This window comes from Felis catus, chromosome B4, assembly GCF_018350175.1.
Source record: "Felis catus isolate Fca126 chromosome B4, F.catus_Fca126_mat1.0, whole genome shotgun sequence".
In the NCBI taxonomy this organism is placed as follows: Eukaryota; Metazoa; Chordata; class Mammalia; order Carnivora; family Felidae; genus Felis; species Felis catus.
Genome location: NC_058374.1, coordinates 17661047 through 17678539, shown reverse-complemented (window position 1 = coordinate 17678539; position 17493 = coordinate 17661047). Strand labels below are relative to the sequence as shown.

At 41.2% G+C, this 17493-nt stretch overlaps 1 protein-coding gene and 1 non-coding gene across 7 annotated transcripts in view; both read left to right on the top strand.

Moving 5' to 3' along the window:
• The window catches only part of NSUN6 (NOP2/Sun RNA methyltransferase 6), a 77044-nt gene that overhangs the window by 28545 nt on the left and 31006 nt on the right, over positions 1-17493 (top strand). For all 6 annotated transcript variants that reach the window (XM_023256412.2, XM_023256410.2, XM_045060969.1 and 3 more), the window contains 3 exons: positions 2713-2794; positions 7786-7905; positions 14014-14158. In XM_023256412.2, the coding sequence (XP_023112180.2) occupies positions 2713-2794; positions 7786-7905; positions 14014-14158 (347 nt within the window). The remainder of the gene's footprint in view (positions 1-2712; positions 2795-7785; positions 7906-14013; positions 14159-17493) is intronic.
• On the top strand, positions 14687-14875 carry LOC111561598. Its single transcript, XR_002744240.1, has one exon. It is a non-coding gene; the product is annotated as a U2 spliceosomal RNA (small nuclear RNA).

The window sequence follows — 17493 nt, the reverse complement described above, 5'->3', positions numbered from 1 at the left end:
GCAGGGGTTGAGGTGTTAATCAAGGTCAGTATACTAGTTATACCAACAAATGACTGACTTTTGAATGTGAGGCTGTGACTTTTCAGAAGGTTCCTTTGTATTTTTTCTTGTCAGGGACAGCAACTGTGCAGGAAGTGGCTAGATTTGATCCCAGCTGGAGCAAGGACCAAAGACTGAACTGATTAACTCTCATTAAAAGTAGAGATGCAGACACATCGAGGGAGGATAAAAGGGATGGGAAGGGGGAGAAAGGAGTTCATATTTACTGTATGACAAAGGATGTTAGAACTGAGTGGACATCATAGTCATCTCACTGCGATGGCCAGTCCTTGAATAGCTACAGCAATTATTTCACTTCAAAGGGCAGTATAAACTTATCCTTCTGAGGCATAATAATAATTTGGTCTTTGGGTTCCTGGCACACAACTCCCCAAGTCCTTGGAATCTCCGTAGCGATGAGTGTCTTCTGTGTGGTAATGAGAAGACTGGTAGCTGGGGGTCCCTAGGTAGCATCTAGATGGCACTAGCGAGAGGAGCCAACCACGTGGTTAGAAGGTTGGAACTTTTAGCTCTACCCCTGGACATCCAGGGTGGGGAGAGGGCCTGGAGATTCACTTAATATCCAGCAGTCGGTGATTTAATCAATCGTGTCTGTGTAATGAAACCCCCATAAAAACTCCTAGATGGTGGGCTTCAGAGAGCTTCCAGGTTGGTAAACACATGGAGGTGCTGGGGGGAGGGGGGCGGGTGGCGGTGATGCATGCGCCTCTCCCATACCTTCTGCGCATCCCTTTGATTTGGCCAATACTAACTTGAATCCTCCATGGTAAACTAGTAATACTAAGTGCTATTTGAGTTCTGTGAGTTCTAGCGAATTTTCAAACCTGGGAGGGCACTGTGGAAACCCCCAAATTTATAGCCAATTGATCGGAAGTCCAGGCGGCACCTTGGGATGTGCAGCTGGCATCTGGAGTGAGACCAGTCTTGTTGGATTGAACCTTTGAGCCTATGCAGTCTCCCGATAATCCCAGGCAGTTAGAGTCAGAACTGAACTGAATTGCAGGACCCCCGGGTGGTTTGAGAGAAAACCTTGCACATTTGGTGGCAGGAGCGTTGTGAGTAAAATTAGCCCAACTACCTATGTCAGGCAGGGTGCAGATCATTGGAATGGATGCTTCTGCTCCAGGATTGGTTCAGAAGCTGTGAGTTTGTTCTCGATGTCCATACTTAGATGCTATAGATGTTCTCCTGCACCTGGGTTCATTCCTGTTCTCATCCTTGCCTTTATTATTAGATTGTGCTTTTTCTGTGCCCCTTAAATCCCTGGAACATGGTGTTGATTGGCTTTTTTTCTTCCTCTTTGTGGTGTGGCCTGATACGCCAGGCCATGTTTGGCATTCTCTAACTATTTGTGTGCTTCCTCTTGCCTTTGATAGTCTCTGACAGCCTCTGTCAGATTGCGATGTTTGTCCTGATGAATCACCATCCACCATGTTCTCCTGGGCCCTTGCACTTCCTGCTCTGAGCATTTCCCCTGCCCCTTATAAAATGGGACAGAGCTCGTTGTAAGGATTGTGTCAGTACTGGGCAATTACTCTCTAAAGAGTTGAGAGGAGAGTTGTGTGGCATGTTTGTTGTTTCTTAGCATCGGCATGACTCTTAAGTATATATATATATTTTTTTTAAATTTTTTTTAATGTATATTATTTATTTGAGAGAGAGAGAGACAGAGTATGAGCAGGGGAGGGGCAGGGAGAGAGGGAGACACAGAATCTGAAGCAGGCTCCAGGCTCTGAGCTGTCAGCACAGAGCCCGATGCGGGGCTCGAACTCCCAAACTGTGAGATCATGACCTGAGCTGAAGTTGGAGGTCTAACCGACTGAGCCACCCAGGCGCCCCAAGTATATTTTTGTTTTTCATACAAGTACCTAGCATAGTGCCTTCCAAACTGAAGGATTCAGAAACTGTTGATTGCTGTTAACAGTGATCATGGATCTGTTACCAGAAAGATTAGAATAAATCAATAAATAAAGACTCAGATGTCAAAGAAAGACAAATGCCATATGATTTCACTCATGTGGAATTTAAGAAACAAAACAAGCAAACAAAGGGAAAAAAAGAGACAAACCAAAAACCAGGCTCCTGGTTAGATAGAGCACAAGCTGATGGTTATGAGAGGGGAGGTGGAGGTCGGTGGGGGGGGGCGGGGATGAGTGAAATAAAGGGGATTAAGAGCACATTTATTCTCATGAACACTGAATAACGTGTAGAATTGTTGAATCACTATATTGTATACCTGAAACTAATATAGCCCTGTATACTGGAATTAAAAGGTAAAATAACAATACAACTATTGTATGTTAATGTAAATAACATTTTTAATTAAATAACTGTGTGTTGTTTTTTTTTTTAAAGATTCAAGCCGTTCTTTGCTTTTTTCAGTTTGTTCAAATCTCTGAAAAACTCCTTTGTGCCTAAATGAAAATTTTATGTAACTTTATCCTTTTTAGTTTTCCTGATGGCCTTCTACTGCAGGGAATGAGTCATAGACAATTCACAGGAATATCCTAAGGATTGTGGTGTTGAGTTAAAGAGGTTTTAAAAAGGCAGAACATCCTATATTTATTGGGCTGCTTGGGTATGTTCCCAGAAGTGGAGTTTGTATAGACTATGGACTTTATACAGACTAATGTCAGATTTTCTGCTTTTCAGAGGTATAGGCATAAGAATGACAGAACCGATATACCTCAGCCCCTCATTTGACAATGTACTGCCCAACTACTTATTTTTACAGGTAAGTATTTGTCAAAGCAAAATATTTATTAACATTGAAACATAACTTCAGTGAGTTATTTCAAATACAGTGTTTTTTTTCTATTACCATATTTTTTGTGGGTTTTTTTTCTGATCTACCTTTTGTTAATGAGCAGTAAGAAAAAACTTTGTACGTACTCTTTTTCTCAATTGATTTTTTTTCCTAATGTTCATTTTTTTTTTAATTTTTTTTTTCAATGTTTATTTATTTTTGGGACAGAGAGAGACAGAGCATGAATGGGGGAGGGGCAGAGAGAGAGGGAGACACAGAATCGGAAACAGGCTCCAGGCTCTGAGCCATCAGCCCAGAGCCTGATGCGGGGCTCGAACTCCCGGACCGCGAGATCGTGACCTGGCTGAAGTCGGACGCTTAACCGACTGCGCCACCCAGGCACCCCTAATGCTCATTTTTGCTAGAGAGCACAGGTGGAGGAGGGGCAGAGAGAAGGGGGGACAGACAGAGGATCTGAAGCAGGTCCTGTGCCGACAGTAGCGAGCTGATGCTGGGCTCGAACTCATGGACCATGAAATCATGACCGGAGCCGAAGTCGGGTGCTCAACCGATGAGCCACCCAGGTGCCCCTCAACTGAATTTTAAACTTTTTTTTTAGCCCTCTGTTGCCCAAAGGTGCTTTAACAGCTCATTATAATCATTATTTTCCATCTCAAAATATTAATGTCTAAATAATGCATGCGTTAATATACATATAAGTGTATTTGTAACTTTGAGTGAGATGCAGATGGTTTACTACTAACACATTTTTGTCAGGTGGTTATCAATTGCTGTGATATGACAGTTTATTTTGCTGTGTCCAGTTTATTGCATACTTTTGCAGACGGTAACTCTTTTGATTTGTTACAGTTCATTGGTTAGGTGGTATTATTGTTACTACTCCCAATATGTAATGAAGATACTGAGTATCAGATCTGTTAGGTTTCTTGGACAAGGTCATATACAGTTCATAATTAGTAATGTCTGAACCCTGACCTAAATGCACATGCCATTCACTTTCTGCTCTGCCCAGTGTTTAATCAAAAGACATAAACCCAAAGATTATTTCTAATGGGAACAAACAGGAAAACAGATTTATGTGTATTATCTGATTCTACAATAGTGATGGTGTAACACATAGGATATATAACCTACTATATAGTTACACGCTACTATTCAAATTCTTCTTTGGTAATCTGTGCCAGCCCCCCGCCCCCCGCCTTTGTTTTAAAATTTGGAGTTGCGCTAGGTGCTTGGAATATATTACCACAAGCATTAACTGGCTTACAATTTAAGACAGCTGATACTGAACACATTATTGAATGATGTTCAATAACCATTTAACTTGTGACACAAGGTAGTTCATAGGATGACTGGCTGAAGAAATTTACACCTTGAAGAAATCATATTTCATAAGCATAAGAGTTTGGCAACTGGTAACCTTTGTCTACCTACTTGGTGAGGTTAGTTTATAGAATGGGTGGAATTATAGAGCTGCTGAAAAATTCCTGGGGAAATTTGTGGGGTTCTCTTTCGCTTTCTCTTTCCCGCTTTTGGATACCTCTTGGCCTTGGCATTATCCCCAAATCTATATTCTTTGTTACTTCTAACAGCTAATGCAAAAGCTTTGCATTGGAGACTTTGTTTTGCTGGGGTATGTGTATGTGTAAGGGGCTATTGATAACTGATTATTTTTCATTTTAGCACTCGAAGTTATATACTAGAATATACCTTTCAGAGTTAATTGGAGTGTTGTATACAATCATTAAAACTACAACTGTGTAGTACCATTTGGCTTTTCACAGTCAAAAGGGAACTTTTGAATTGCTTAAACACAGTCCACAGAATCTCAAAATAATCTTAGATGTCCTTCACATTTGAAATAATTGTCAGTTAAAAGTATAGCAGTTAAATACTTACAAGAACTGCTTTCAGCTATATTCTAATAACATTTTAGTTTAACTGGAATAAAACATAGTGCCTGAAACTTAATTTTCTCATTGCCTCGTTCCTTGTAAATAACTAATTTAAGAGCCAAATGAGGTTGGACAACCTAAGGAGCTTTTAAATAAATACTACTGCCTGGGCACTAGCACCAGAATTGGTTTTAGTTGGTCTGACTGGGGTGGGGCCTGGGTCAGGACGATTAAAAGCTCTCCCATGCAATTCTCATGTGCAGTTAAGGTTGAGAATCACTATAGCATAGCAATGGGGTGCATCTGGCTGCACGTTAGAGTCACTTAGGGCAGTGTTGAAAACACTGATGCCTAGGCCCTATTGCCAGAAATTCTGGTTTCACTATTCTAGATCAGGACTAAACCTTTTTGGAAAACTCACTAGGTGATTCTCTTGTGTAGCTAGGATTGGGATATACTGTAGAGAAAGGTAGTAGACTAAATTATTTTAAGAAAAGTTTGTCATTATTTAAATATTTAATGAAGCCTTTTCATTTGGACTGTTTGATAATTTCAATTAATTGCATGGCCAGAAGGTTCTTAATGTATTATTTATGTTTGATTGCAGATTTCTGTCATTTTTGACCAATACATTAATGTTATTAGGAGACAAGTATAACCAGTTGTCTTCAGATAAGGAATCACCAAATCTCCAGTAGCCACATACATGTTTTAGTGTTTTCCTATTGGAGTTCAATTTTTAAATATTTTTGGAATAAATTAGACCATTGAAAAGAAAATCTGTAACAGGTTAAGCTGTTTTTAGTGTTTAATGTGGAGGGACTGCTCTTCAGATGCCTGAATGATTTGCATTGATTTTAATGCTTCCTGTTTCCATAGGGGGAGTACTTGCTCATTTGTGTCTGCTTTCTCACGTTGATTTTCTGTTTTCAAGTGGTAATCTTGGATTCACTTGAGAGCATTGTAACCTTCTCCCAGTTCTTGAGAACATACTAATGGATACAATTCCCGTGTGAAAACGAAAGGACACCTTTAAACTTTAAATAGCTCTGTGCTTGCCAAGTAATATAAAAACTGCATTACTTTAAAGAAAATGCATTACTTTGTAATATTCTAGCTTTTAAACAATATTTATTTATTTTGAGAGGGAGAGAGCATGTGTGCATGAGTGGGGGAGGGGCAGAGAGAGAGGAGAGAGAATTCCAAGCAGGCTCCGTGCTGTCGGCGCAGAGCAGGGCTTAAACTTGTGAACCATGAGTTCATGAGCTGAGATGAAATTAAGAATCAGATGCTTAACCGACTGAGCCATCGAGGTGCCCCAGTATTTCTATTTTATTTGAGGCAAACTGTTATCCTAGAGTAGCAGTCCTTATGTGATCAATACTAATAATCAGGTAAGGTATAACTTACTGCAGTATAATTTACTACTGCGGTATCTGAGTTGTCCAGCCTCATAATACATTTCTGGGTGCCAATCAGAAACAATAAGATTTTTTTTACATTTTACTTTTCTCCTACAGAAATGTGGTCATGGTGGGGAAATAGGAACCCAAATGTCTTTGACTGGCATTAGCATAAAACTAGAATTCTTAAGTCGGCATTAGATGGTGAAGCACCTGAAGTTGCAAAATTTTATACATTTTCTTAGAAAAAAACCTAGAGCTTTCTTACATTTCTAAAAGGGCTTTGAGGGGCGCCTGGGTGGCACAGTCGGTTAAGCATCCGACTTCAGCCAGGTCTCGCGGTCTGTGAGTTCGAGCCCCGCGTCGGGCTCTGGGCTGATGGCTCGGAGCCTGGAGCCTGTTTCCGATTCTGTGTCTCCTTCTCTCTCTGCCCCTCCCCCGTTCATGCTCTGTCTCTCTCTGTCCCAAAAATAAATAAAAAAAACGTTGAAAAAAAAATAAAAAAATAAATAAAAAAAAAAAATAAAAGGGCTTTGACCTTCAAAATGTTGAGAATTGTTGGGGCACCTGGGTGGTTCAGTCAGTTAAGTATCTGACTTTGGCTCAGGTCATGATGCTCACGGTTCATGAGTTCGAGCCCCACATCAGGCTCTGTGCTCTGAGCACAGAGCCTGCTTGGGATTCTCTCTCACCCTCTCTCTCTGCCCCTCCCCTGCTCTCTTTCTCTCTCAAAATAAATAAACTTAAAAAAATACTGAATTGTTGAGAAAAAAACATGATTTGCTAAATTGATTAGGGAAATGCATCTGTGCATGTGTGTCTTGTGTGTGAAGGTCCTATGAGATCATAGGATAATCTAGGAAATTGTGAATTTCCTGACACTAGTATTTTTACAGAAACCATATTTTGGTGGAGGATGCTGTACTGGACTGCCTCCAAAGATGTGTTTATGTTCTGTGATTCTTAATTTTAAAATGATTTAGAATCATTAGGGACATCTGGGTGGCTCAGTTGGTTAAGCATCCCCACTCTTGTTCTCAGCTTAGGTCTTGATCTCAAGGTTGTGAGTTCAAGCCCTGTACTGGGCTATATGCTGGGCTCTGTGCTGGGTACGGAGGCTACTTTAAAAAATGGGGCGCCTGGGTGGCTCAGTCGGTTGGGCGTCCGACTTCAGCTCAGGTCACGATCTCGCGGTCCATGAGTTCTAGCCCCACATCAGGCTCTGGGCTGATGGCTCAGAGCCTGGAGCCTGCTTCGGATTCTGTGTCTCCCTCTCTCTCTGCCCCTCCCCCGTCCATGCTCTGTCTCTCTCTGTCTCAAAAATAAATAAACGTTAAAAAAAAAAATTTAAAAAAATATTAAAAAAAAAAAAAGGATTTAGAGGGGCACCTGGGTGGCTCAGTCAGTTGGTTAAGTGTCTGACTTCAGCTCCGGTCATGATCTCAGGGTTTGTGAGTTCCAGCCCTGCGCTGGGCTCTGTGCTGACAGCTCAAAGCTTGGATCCTGCTTCGGATCCTGTGTCTCCCCTGTCTCTGCCCCTCCTCCCATGCTCATCCTCTGTCTCTCAATAATAAATGAATGTTAAAAAATTAAAATAATAAAATAATAATTAAAAAAAATTTAGAGTCATTGGTAATTGATTTTTTGTTTTCCCTTATAGAATTTGCCATCTGCCGTCGTAACTCATGTTCTGGATCCTCAACCTGGAGAGAAGATTCTAGATTTGTGTGCAGCACCCGGAGGCAAAACTACACACATTGCAGCATTAATGCGTGATCAGGTAAGACTGTCTTCACAGCAAACACTACTCTCAACATATTACGTATTTCAGTGTTGAAAGTAGCACTACATATAACTTAGGAAACATGCAGACATTTATAATCTGAATTATTTTAATTTTTTTTTTCAACGTTTATTTATTTTTGGGACAGAGAGAGACAGAGCATGAACGGGGGAGGGGCAGAGAGAGAGGGAGACACAGAACCGGAAACAGGGTCCAGGCTCCGAGCCATCAGCCCAGAGCCCGACGCGGGGCTCGAACTCACGGACCGTGAGATCGTGACCTGGCTGAAGTCGGACGCTCAACCGGCTGCGCCACCCAGGCGCCCCAATCTGAATTATTTTAGATTCATCCAAAGTGAAGACTCTTCACTGATGGGATTCATCACATGTTGAGTGTAGTATATAATTATCATTTGTAAACACCATTTGAAGATCTTCTTAAATCCCAAATTTGCTAGTACATTTGTAAAGTAGAAGTCTTCTTCATAAATATACATTTAAATGAAACATTGAAGAGATTTTTTTATGTTCTTAAGTGTAAGACTTGATACTTTTTAAACTATTCAATTTTGCCACTAAGAGTTAATTTGACTGCACATTACTGCAGTATCGAATTATACATCCATCCATACATATGTACTTATATGATACACGTCAAACACATCTTGAGACTTATAAAAGCTGTATGATCTGTCTTAATTACAAACCTTGGTTTATTGTCACAAGATAGAGTAAGTCGTGGATAACTTTATCTCCCATTTTACCGCCTCTGCCTCCGTGTGTATGTATTTGACAGTATGTTTTCTTTCATTATGGGTTAGTCTTACCTGTTTAGAACTCAGTGTGACCTTGTAACCATTCTATACTGCAATTGCAGTACTTCAGCTCAAGAGGATACGGCTGGCTGATGCCATCTTTCTTCTTATTTCAAATTCCATACAATTAAGTGGTTCCTAAAATACTGAGACATGCTAGTGTCTTCACTTACTTTGATCTGAAGTCAGATTTTAATTGATTGTTCGGTTGATTAAACAGATATTTAATTAGTACTTCCATGTGCCAGGGACTGGGCGTGTAGCAATAAACCACAGTGACCCAAATCACCTTCTTCATGTAGCTTGCATTCTAGTTGCGAGGAGACAGATACTAAACTAAATGAATACAGGGTCTGGCATATGTGATTGCGATAAGGGCTACGGTGAAAAGTGAAGGAAGGTGAGGGGAATTGGGGTTCTTGGGGGGTGGGAGAGTGAGGAGGCAGTTTGAAGGAGGGTGGGGAGGGAGATCCACACTGGGAAGGCGGCTTCTGCGGAAAGACTTAGAGGTGCTGAGCAATGTGGAGGTCTGTGGAACGCGTGTTTTAGTGAGAGGAAACAGCAAGTGCAAGTGTGCCGAGGCTGGAGGGCACCTGACTTGTTTGAGGAGCCTCTGCAGTTTGCTGAGGAGGACGGGTAGAGAAAGAGCAGTCGGAGAGGGAGGGCCCAGGGGAGGACGTTTGGGTAGAGCAGCCTGCAGGGTGTGTCAGGACTTCACCTGCACTCGAGTGATGGGCAGTCGTTGGAGGTTTTGAAGAGAGAGTGGCATAAGCCTTACTATTTCAAGTATCGTTTTGGCCACTGCATTGAAGAGAAGCTGTAAGAGGGCACGGGTGACCAGTTAGGAGACCGTAATTCAGGGAAGCGTCATGGAGGCGGGAAGTCCTGGAGTGGTTTTTAAGGTGAGGTTGTAAGGAGCTGCAGACGCACTGGGAGTGGATTGTGGCCATGAGAAAATAATCGAGGGTGACTCCTCCAGATTTGGGCCTGAGGAAATGGAGAGAGAGAACCAGGTGGGGGTGACTGGGAGGAGCAAGTTCTGCAGGGAAAAGTCAGAATTGAGTTTTGGAGATAATAAAGTGAAGTGTCAGACATCCAGAGGATGACGTTGAACAGGCAATTGGGTATTTGAGCCGGGAGTTCAGGAGAGAGGCCTGGACTGGAAATAAAACTTTGGATTGGAAATGTAAACATATACGGAATAGAGATTTGAACCTCATCAGCATATAGACAGTGCGTAAAGGCATAAAACTAGCGTGGTGGCAGTAGAGAGTAGAAGAGGCCAGAAGACTGAGCTGCCTGGGTACCATGGGCCAACATTCAGAAGCTGGGAGAAGGAGAAGGAGTGGCCAGCTATGTCAGAGGGAAACCAGAGGAGTGTGCTACCCTGGAAACTAGGCGAAGGAAGGGACTGAAAGGTAATGGAGAGATCAACTGTGTCAGATGTTGTTGCCGGGCCCGTAAAAGGAGGACTAAGACGTACCAGTGGACTTAGCACCACGTAGGTGATGGGTGAGCTTCTCATGAGCAGTTTTGGTGAGTGGAAATGCTTGCTTGGATTGAGAATGAGAAGAATCTGAAAAAGTGAATCAAAACAGCTCCTTTGGTCATGGTGAGGGTAGTTATTTGTACAAGAATGCAGTGAAGGGGCGCCTGGGTGGCTCCGTCGGTTGGGCGTCCGACTTCGGCTCAGGTCATGATCTCGCAGTTTGTGAGTTCGAGCCCCTCATCGGGCTCTGTGCTGACCTCTTGCTCAGAGCCTGGAGCCTGCTTCGGATTCTGTGTCTCCCTATCTCTCTGTCCTCCCCTGTTCATGCTCTGTCTGTCTGTCTGTCTGTCTCTCTCTCTCTCTCTCTTAAAAATAAATAAACATTAAAAAAAAAAAGAATGCAGTGAAATGGGGCAGTAGTGGGAGGTGAACTCAGGGAATACTTTTTTTAGGATGAGAGAAATGATAATGTTTATAGGCTAATGAGAGATGCATTAAAAGGGGAAACATGTAACACCAGAGAAAGCAGGGAAAATTCCTGGACAGTATCTTTGAGGAGGTGACATGGGCTAGGATTTGATGCACAAGTGGCTTTAGTTGGTAGCCTGTGACAGTTTATCCCATGGAAATAAGAAGGGAGGCTGAGTACCTAGGTGCAGCTGTTGGTGGGCTGGTCAGTGTGGGAGGACCTGGATGGTCTCTTCTGATCATTTTGCTTTTCTCAGTGAAATAGGAAGCAAGGTCATCAGATGAAAATGGGGATGGGGAAGGAGGCGGTAAGAGCTAGGAGGTAGGAAATACCAGTCCAGGAAGTGGAAGTGAGGACGGGTGTGGACACGCCATAGGAATCCAGTTAGCACTGTGGGCTCCCTGAAGACAAAGGTCATGAATTTGAGGCAGGATTAGTTGGGATAATGATGGGCTTTTTTTTTTTTTTTTTTAAGCTGCCTGGGGGTAGACAGGAGGTTGGTGAAGAATGGAGCTTAACCACAGCAGCATTTTTGCCATGCTTACATCTAAGACACAAAAGCATGTGTAGAAGAGAGTGATTTGATGTCACGTGGAATCTAAGCTGGGTGAGGAGCACAGCCAGGACAGTAAAAGACTGAGGCAGTGTGGATCCATTCTTGATTTTCTGAATTAGCTCACATTTCTTCAGTGGGAGGATTTCTTAGGCACCTAGAAAACTCAACAATTTTTGTCACAGTACTAATTTATAAATAAAAACTTACCTACCTGAGGTGTGAGACTTTCTGGCATAGAAATACACGTCCGTAAGGCTTACCAAAGCCCTTCTGCTCTAGCTGATTTACTTCATAGAAGTAATATTTGCCCACTCCCCAAAGTGCCAGGTGTTGGACTTTGCCAGGTGATCATTTTTGATCTGTATTTGATGGTTTTTAGGATGCTTAAGCGATTTACAAGCAATCTTGCACAGAAAATAATAGGAACATTTACTGTGTCAAGGTGAAATTGTAACTTTTCCCTTTCATTAGTGCAAATCATTTTATCTGAAGACTTCTGATGAAAATTCACATTGCTTGCATATTAGTATATAATACTGTCGTAACTTCTGAAACATTCACTGTGTCACAGAGGGATAAAACATGTATAAATTTATATATATTTTTTTAATTTTTTTTTTCAACGTTTATTTATTTTTGGGACAGAGAGAGACAGAGCATGAACGGGGGAGGGGCAGAGAGAGAGGGAGACACAGAATCGGAAACAGGCTCCAGGCTCTGAGCCATCAGCCCAGAGCCCGACGCGGGGCTCGAACTCACGGACCGCGAGATCGTGACCTGGCTGAAGTCGGATGCTTAACCGACTGCGCCACCCAGGCGCCCCTAAATTTATATTTTTAATAATTACACTGAAAGGTTAAAATCTGTCTCTGCACTGTATGTGTTTATCTACAAACACTATATATAGGCACTGTATATATACGTACTGCGTGTGTATATGTATGCCTTCTGTACACAGGTACCCTACACACACAGACACACTTGCGGTAACACTAGTATAACCTCAGTGAGTGGCCTTAAGGTAAGTAAGGAAGAAAAAGATACTTGTTTAAATTTTGTGGAATTAATACTCTGGGTTCATTAGAGGAGATATACTTGCCTGTTTACTTATATTCCTGTTTATCCAAAAAGAATTTAAAGTGGTAACAGTAAAAACTTTAAGGAAAAATGCATTAAATATCACCAGAGTGTAAAATGCAGAACAAGATTCATTTTATGGAGTTGTGGTGTGTAAATGCAGATCCTGTTTTAGATTCCTTGAAATCTTAATTGTGAAGATTATGATATGCCTTGAAGAAGTAATCATAATCCCCCCCACTTAATTTATGGTATATGATATTTATTGTGTTGGCTTAGAAGTATTTATTCACAGATATTTTATGTTCTCTAATAAGAAGTCATTTCAAAGAGAATCTGGGTATTTTAAGTGTGTCCATGTTTTGTTGTTCCGTTTTCTAGTGTGTAAAAACGACCACAAAAACTTTAGCAGCCTACGACTAAACATTTATTCAGCTCAGGAATCTGGGATTCAGTTGATCCCTGCAGGGCTTGCTTGTGCACCTGATCAGCTGCAGGCCAGCTAGGGGTTCCCATGGTCTTGGGTGGGCTCATTCACTTGAATTTGGCTGGTGTTGGCTTATCTAAAGTGACCTCAGCAGAGACCACTGGGGTACCCTGCTGCTGGTTCCTTTCTCTTATGTACCTGCTAGGGGGTAGTCAGGGGACTACCCCAGCAGAGGGCAAACATTGAAGGTTGGGAGCACAGAGGGCAAAGCAGAGAGCAAAGCCACCTGTTCAAGTCCTTTCCACAGCTCTGTTTGTATCACATTTACTGTCATCCCATTGTCTGACGCAAGTCCTATGGCTCAGCTCAAGTAGGAAAGGCAAGGGACTGCAAGGTGAGTGCCAAAGCGTGGGGGATATGTGGAGAGTTGAGTTGGAGTTAGGCAATTCCCCATAGTGGGCCGCCAGCAGAAATGAACAACTTTGAATAGAAATATTTGAGCTTGCGTGAATTCCAGATTTTATTGCTGTTCTTGATGTGTTGTTATTTATTTTGATATTTAAGCAGGTTTTATGTGAGTGTAGCCTCTAGTCTTGTACTTCTGTAAAAGTAGCCTTCACCCATCACCACAGTAATGCATTTGAAACTTATTCCAGTTGCTGTTGCTTACTTTTCCAGTTCAACTCTCTGGAAATGGTTTTCCTGTTTGTCAAAATATTAATAGGAAAACTGTGTCTACCACTAACCTTGTGTCACATTTAGGAACATCATCAGCAAATTTTCAGCATTGTTGTCTATGCATTAGATGCACATGTCATACAAGGATGTTGTATATAAAAAAAAAAAAGCAAGAAAAGACATTGAAGAGTTAATCTCACCATCTCTGCAATATCATTTCATAGCATATTTTTAAAACCATATGAATGTCACAAGGCATTTGTAGAAGTGTGGTATCATCCTCATTGACTTTTTAAAAAAAACTGTTTATTTTAAGAGAGAGCGAGTGGGGTATGGCCAGAGAGAGAGGGAGAGGGAGAACCCCAAGCAGGCTCCATACCCAGCATGGAGAAGGATGCAGGGCTTGATCTCATGACCGTGAGACCATGCCCTGAGCCAAAAGCAACAGTCAGATGCTTAACGAAGTCACCTTTAAGGGTGGTAGTAAAATAGAGAAGACCATAATTTTTCATCAGTTTTCCACAGTATTAATAGTTTTCATGACTGCTTTGGGTATACACCTTATTTTTATGTGTTTTGTTTGTTTGTTTTTTAGGGAGAAGTAATAGCACTGGATAAAATATCCAACAAAGTAGAAAAAATAAAACAGAATGCTTTATTGTTAGGGCTGAATTCCATCAAGGCATTTTGCTTTGATGGAACAAAGGCTCTTAAACTCGATATGGTTAAGGATGCTGAAGGTGAGTTAAATTTTGTCTTTATAGGCTTCTGTAATTGGCTTTTGGAAACAAATAGATTTTGCTATCATTGTTCTAGCCTTAAAATATCCATAAGACCTCGAAACTGGCATGGATTTAAGCTATGCTGCCATAATAGATACCATTTTGCTTTTCATCTCATCCCTAAATTTCAGATTTTAATAATGTACAATCATATCCCCAAGACTTGGTCAAACCCTTTGGTCTTACTGTATTTGTCTTAATTTCATGTTGAATCTCAGAAAGCTTGTTAGCTTTTCAATTTTATGATTCTTGGGCTATTGTGTTTTCTTCATTTTTCCTGAGAGAATGGGGCTGTGGAGCTAGGAAGGGAGGAAAAACTGCCACATGTCTTGTTTTAGAACAAAATGTTGTATTAAGTCACTCGATAGCTCTGTTTCTTTGTTTAGATTTGATTTCATGAAGTACTCCAGAAACTTGCATATTTTAATGAACTAATTGGCATTCGTGTTCCCAAAATGTGCATCGATTAAAGATGCTACTTGATTAATCACTTCTTGGCCTTTTGGCTAGGATCAAGTGTAGTGCCTGCTCTTATCAGTTGAATATCTGCTATGTCCTCTCTCTGAGGACAATATATCACAAGATTTTGGCACCAGGAGATGGAACAGGAACTTGCTCCGTCCACTCCATGCATCGACCTGTGTTCCCGGTACTCCCAGGGATGGTGCACCTTTTTGAGGGCATGAAAATTGTCCAGGGGAAAAAAATCCTACCTGATTAAAGGTGACTTTTATTTTATTTTATTTTTAATGTTTATTTATTTTGAGAGAGCACGTGAGCTGGGAAGGGGCAGAGAGAGAGAGAGAGAGAGAGAAAATCCTAAGCATACTCTGCACTGTCAGTGCAGAGCCGGAGGTGGGGCTTGATCTCACAGAATCGTGAGATTGTGACCTGAGCCGAAATAAAGAGTTGGATGCTTAACTGACTGCGCTACCCAGGTGCCTTTAAAGATGACTTTGAAAAACTGAGGCCGTGATTTTGATTCCCCACCCCTTATAGCCCATCTCACGTTCCCATATATAAGCTGTTGTTTTTTTTTTTTAAGAATGACTAGTAGACAATGGACAGCTCAGTATAATCCATTACTGTTACTTTACTGAAATCATTGGTAGGTGACCAGTTTTTACATATCACTGAATAAAGTGATCATACTTATATGCATAATAGGTTGAGATTAGGGTAAGAACAATCGAGATGTAGGGGGAGCCATTTTAGAGGTTAGTCTCCAGTGCCATAGCGGGACATGTATTAACTGACTTGGAATAGTTGATCACTGAGTTTTCACTCATTTACATCACTTTATTAGCTAATGGTCCTAGGTTGTCATCTTTAGGTATTTTTTGCATCAAGACTTGTTTCGTCACAGATACGGGATGGTAGTTTGATTTGGGGTATTAAAGCTAGAATGTCAGGCAAAAGACATCTGATGGAAAATGCATCAGTAATGTGAACATCACCATATCTTTGAGATTCCTGGAAAGTGAGGAGTTACTTTGTGATACCTACCTAATGTGTGATGAACCACACGGGAATAAACAAATGTAGCACATGGAACTCTTCCTAGAAAAATAGGGATTGTTCAGAGGAACAAGTTCTGGACTATGATTTGTCTTCTTACAGAGGTGGGAATAGGTCAGACTTAATTGCCTGATGACATGAGAACAGCATTTCATGGTCAGTTATTGTTAACCTAAAAGAGTTAGCCAGGGGATTTATATTAGGGTATAGGCTCACAGGCTATATCAAAGAGACCCAGAATTCAATGGCTTAGAAAATATAAAAGCATTTTTTGTTTCTCTATTTTCGTTGTTTATTTTGGTCTCACCTAGCAGAAGTGGTCATTCAGTCCTGGTAATGTCATCTCTGGGTCCAAGATAGATGTTCTGGTCCTTTCAAGGGGAAGGGAAAGGATATCAGAATTCTTAGTAGTGCATACTACAGCTGGCCGGATTAGTCACTTGATGATCGATTTAGCTGCAAGTGGGGGCTGGAAAACGTCGTCTTTAGCAGTGTAGCGGTGTGCCCAGTGCAAACCACGACTGTAGGAAAAGAGGATAATGGGCATGAAAGAACAGCTAGCAGTCTGACGAAGGCTTCGTAGTGCTGAGGTGGTGATGGTGACCCTTTTCATTTATTCGTAAGATTTTAAAAATTTTTATTATTTTAGTTGACATAGTGTTACTAGTTTCAAGTATAATATAACAATTCTACAATTATGTACATTATTCTGTGCTCATCACAATTAAGTCACCCTCGGTCATCATAAAATGTTCCTACGTTATTAACTTTTTCTTTTTTAGCATTTATTCATTTTTTAAGAGACAGGGAGAGATAGAGTGTGAGCAGGGGAGGGGCAGAGAGAGGGAGGGAGACACAGAATCAGAGGCAGGCTCCAGGCTCTGAGCTGTCAGCCCAGAGCTCAAACCCACAAACCGCGAGATCATGACATAAGCTGAAGTCGGACACTTAAACCGACGGAGCCACTCAGGCGCCCCAAATGTTACATTATTGACTATATTCCCTACACTGTGGTTTTTTGTTTGTTTGTTTTGTTTTGCTTTGTTTTGTTTTATCTCTGTAACTTACTCATTTTATAGCCAGAAGTTTGTACCTCTTAATTTCTTTCACTTATTTTGCCCATCAACTCACCCGCCTCCCTGCTGGCAACCACCGGTTTGTCCCCTGTATTTGAGTCTATTTCTGTTTGTTTGTTTATTGTTTTGACATTCAGAGTCCACATATATGTGAAATCCTATGGTATTTGTCTTTCTCTGTCTTATTTTACATACCCTCTAGATCCATCCATGTTGTTTTGAATGGCAAAATGCCTTTCATTTTATGGTTGACCATTCCGTGTGTGTGTGTATACCACATCTCTGTCCATCTATCGGTAGACACTGGGAATTGCTTCCGTATATTGGCTGCTGTAACTAATGCTGCAGTAAATGTGGGGGCGCATATATCTTTCTGAATTCATGTTTTCATTTTCTTCAGGTAATTAGTACTAGAATTACTGTATCATGTGGTATTTCTATTTTCAATCGTTTGAGGAATCTCCATAATGTTTTCCATAGCAGTTGTATTGATTTACATTCCCACCAACAGTGCAAAAGATTTCTCTTTTCTTTACATCCTTATATATTATTTCTTGTCTTTGACACTAGCCATTCTCACTGTTGTGTGAGGTGAGATCTTACTGTGGTTTTATTTTGCATTTCCCTGATGATTAGTGATGTTGAGCATCTTTTTGTGGGTCTGTTGGCCATCTGTATGTCATCTTTGAAAGAATGTCT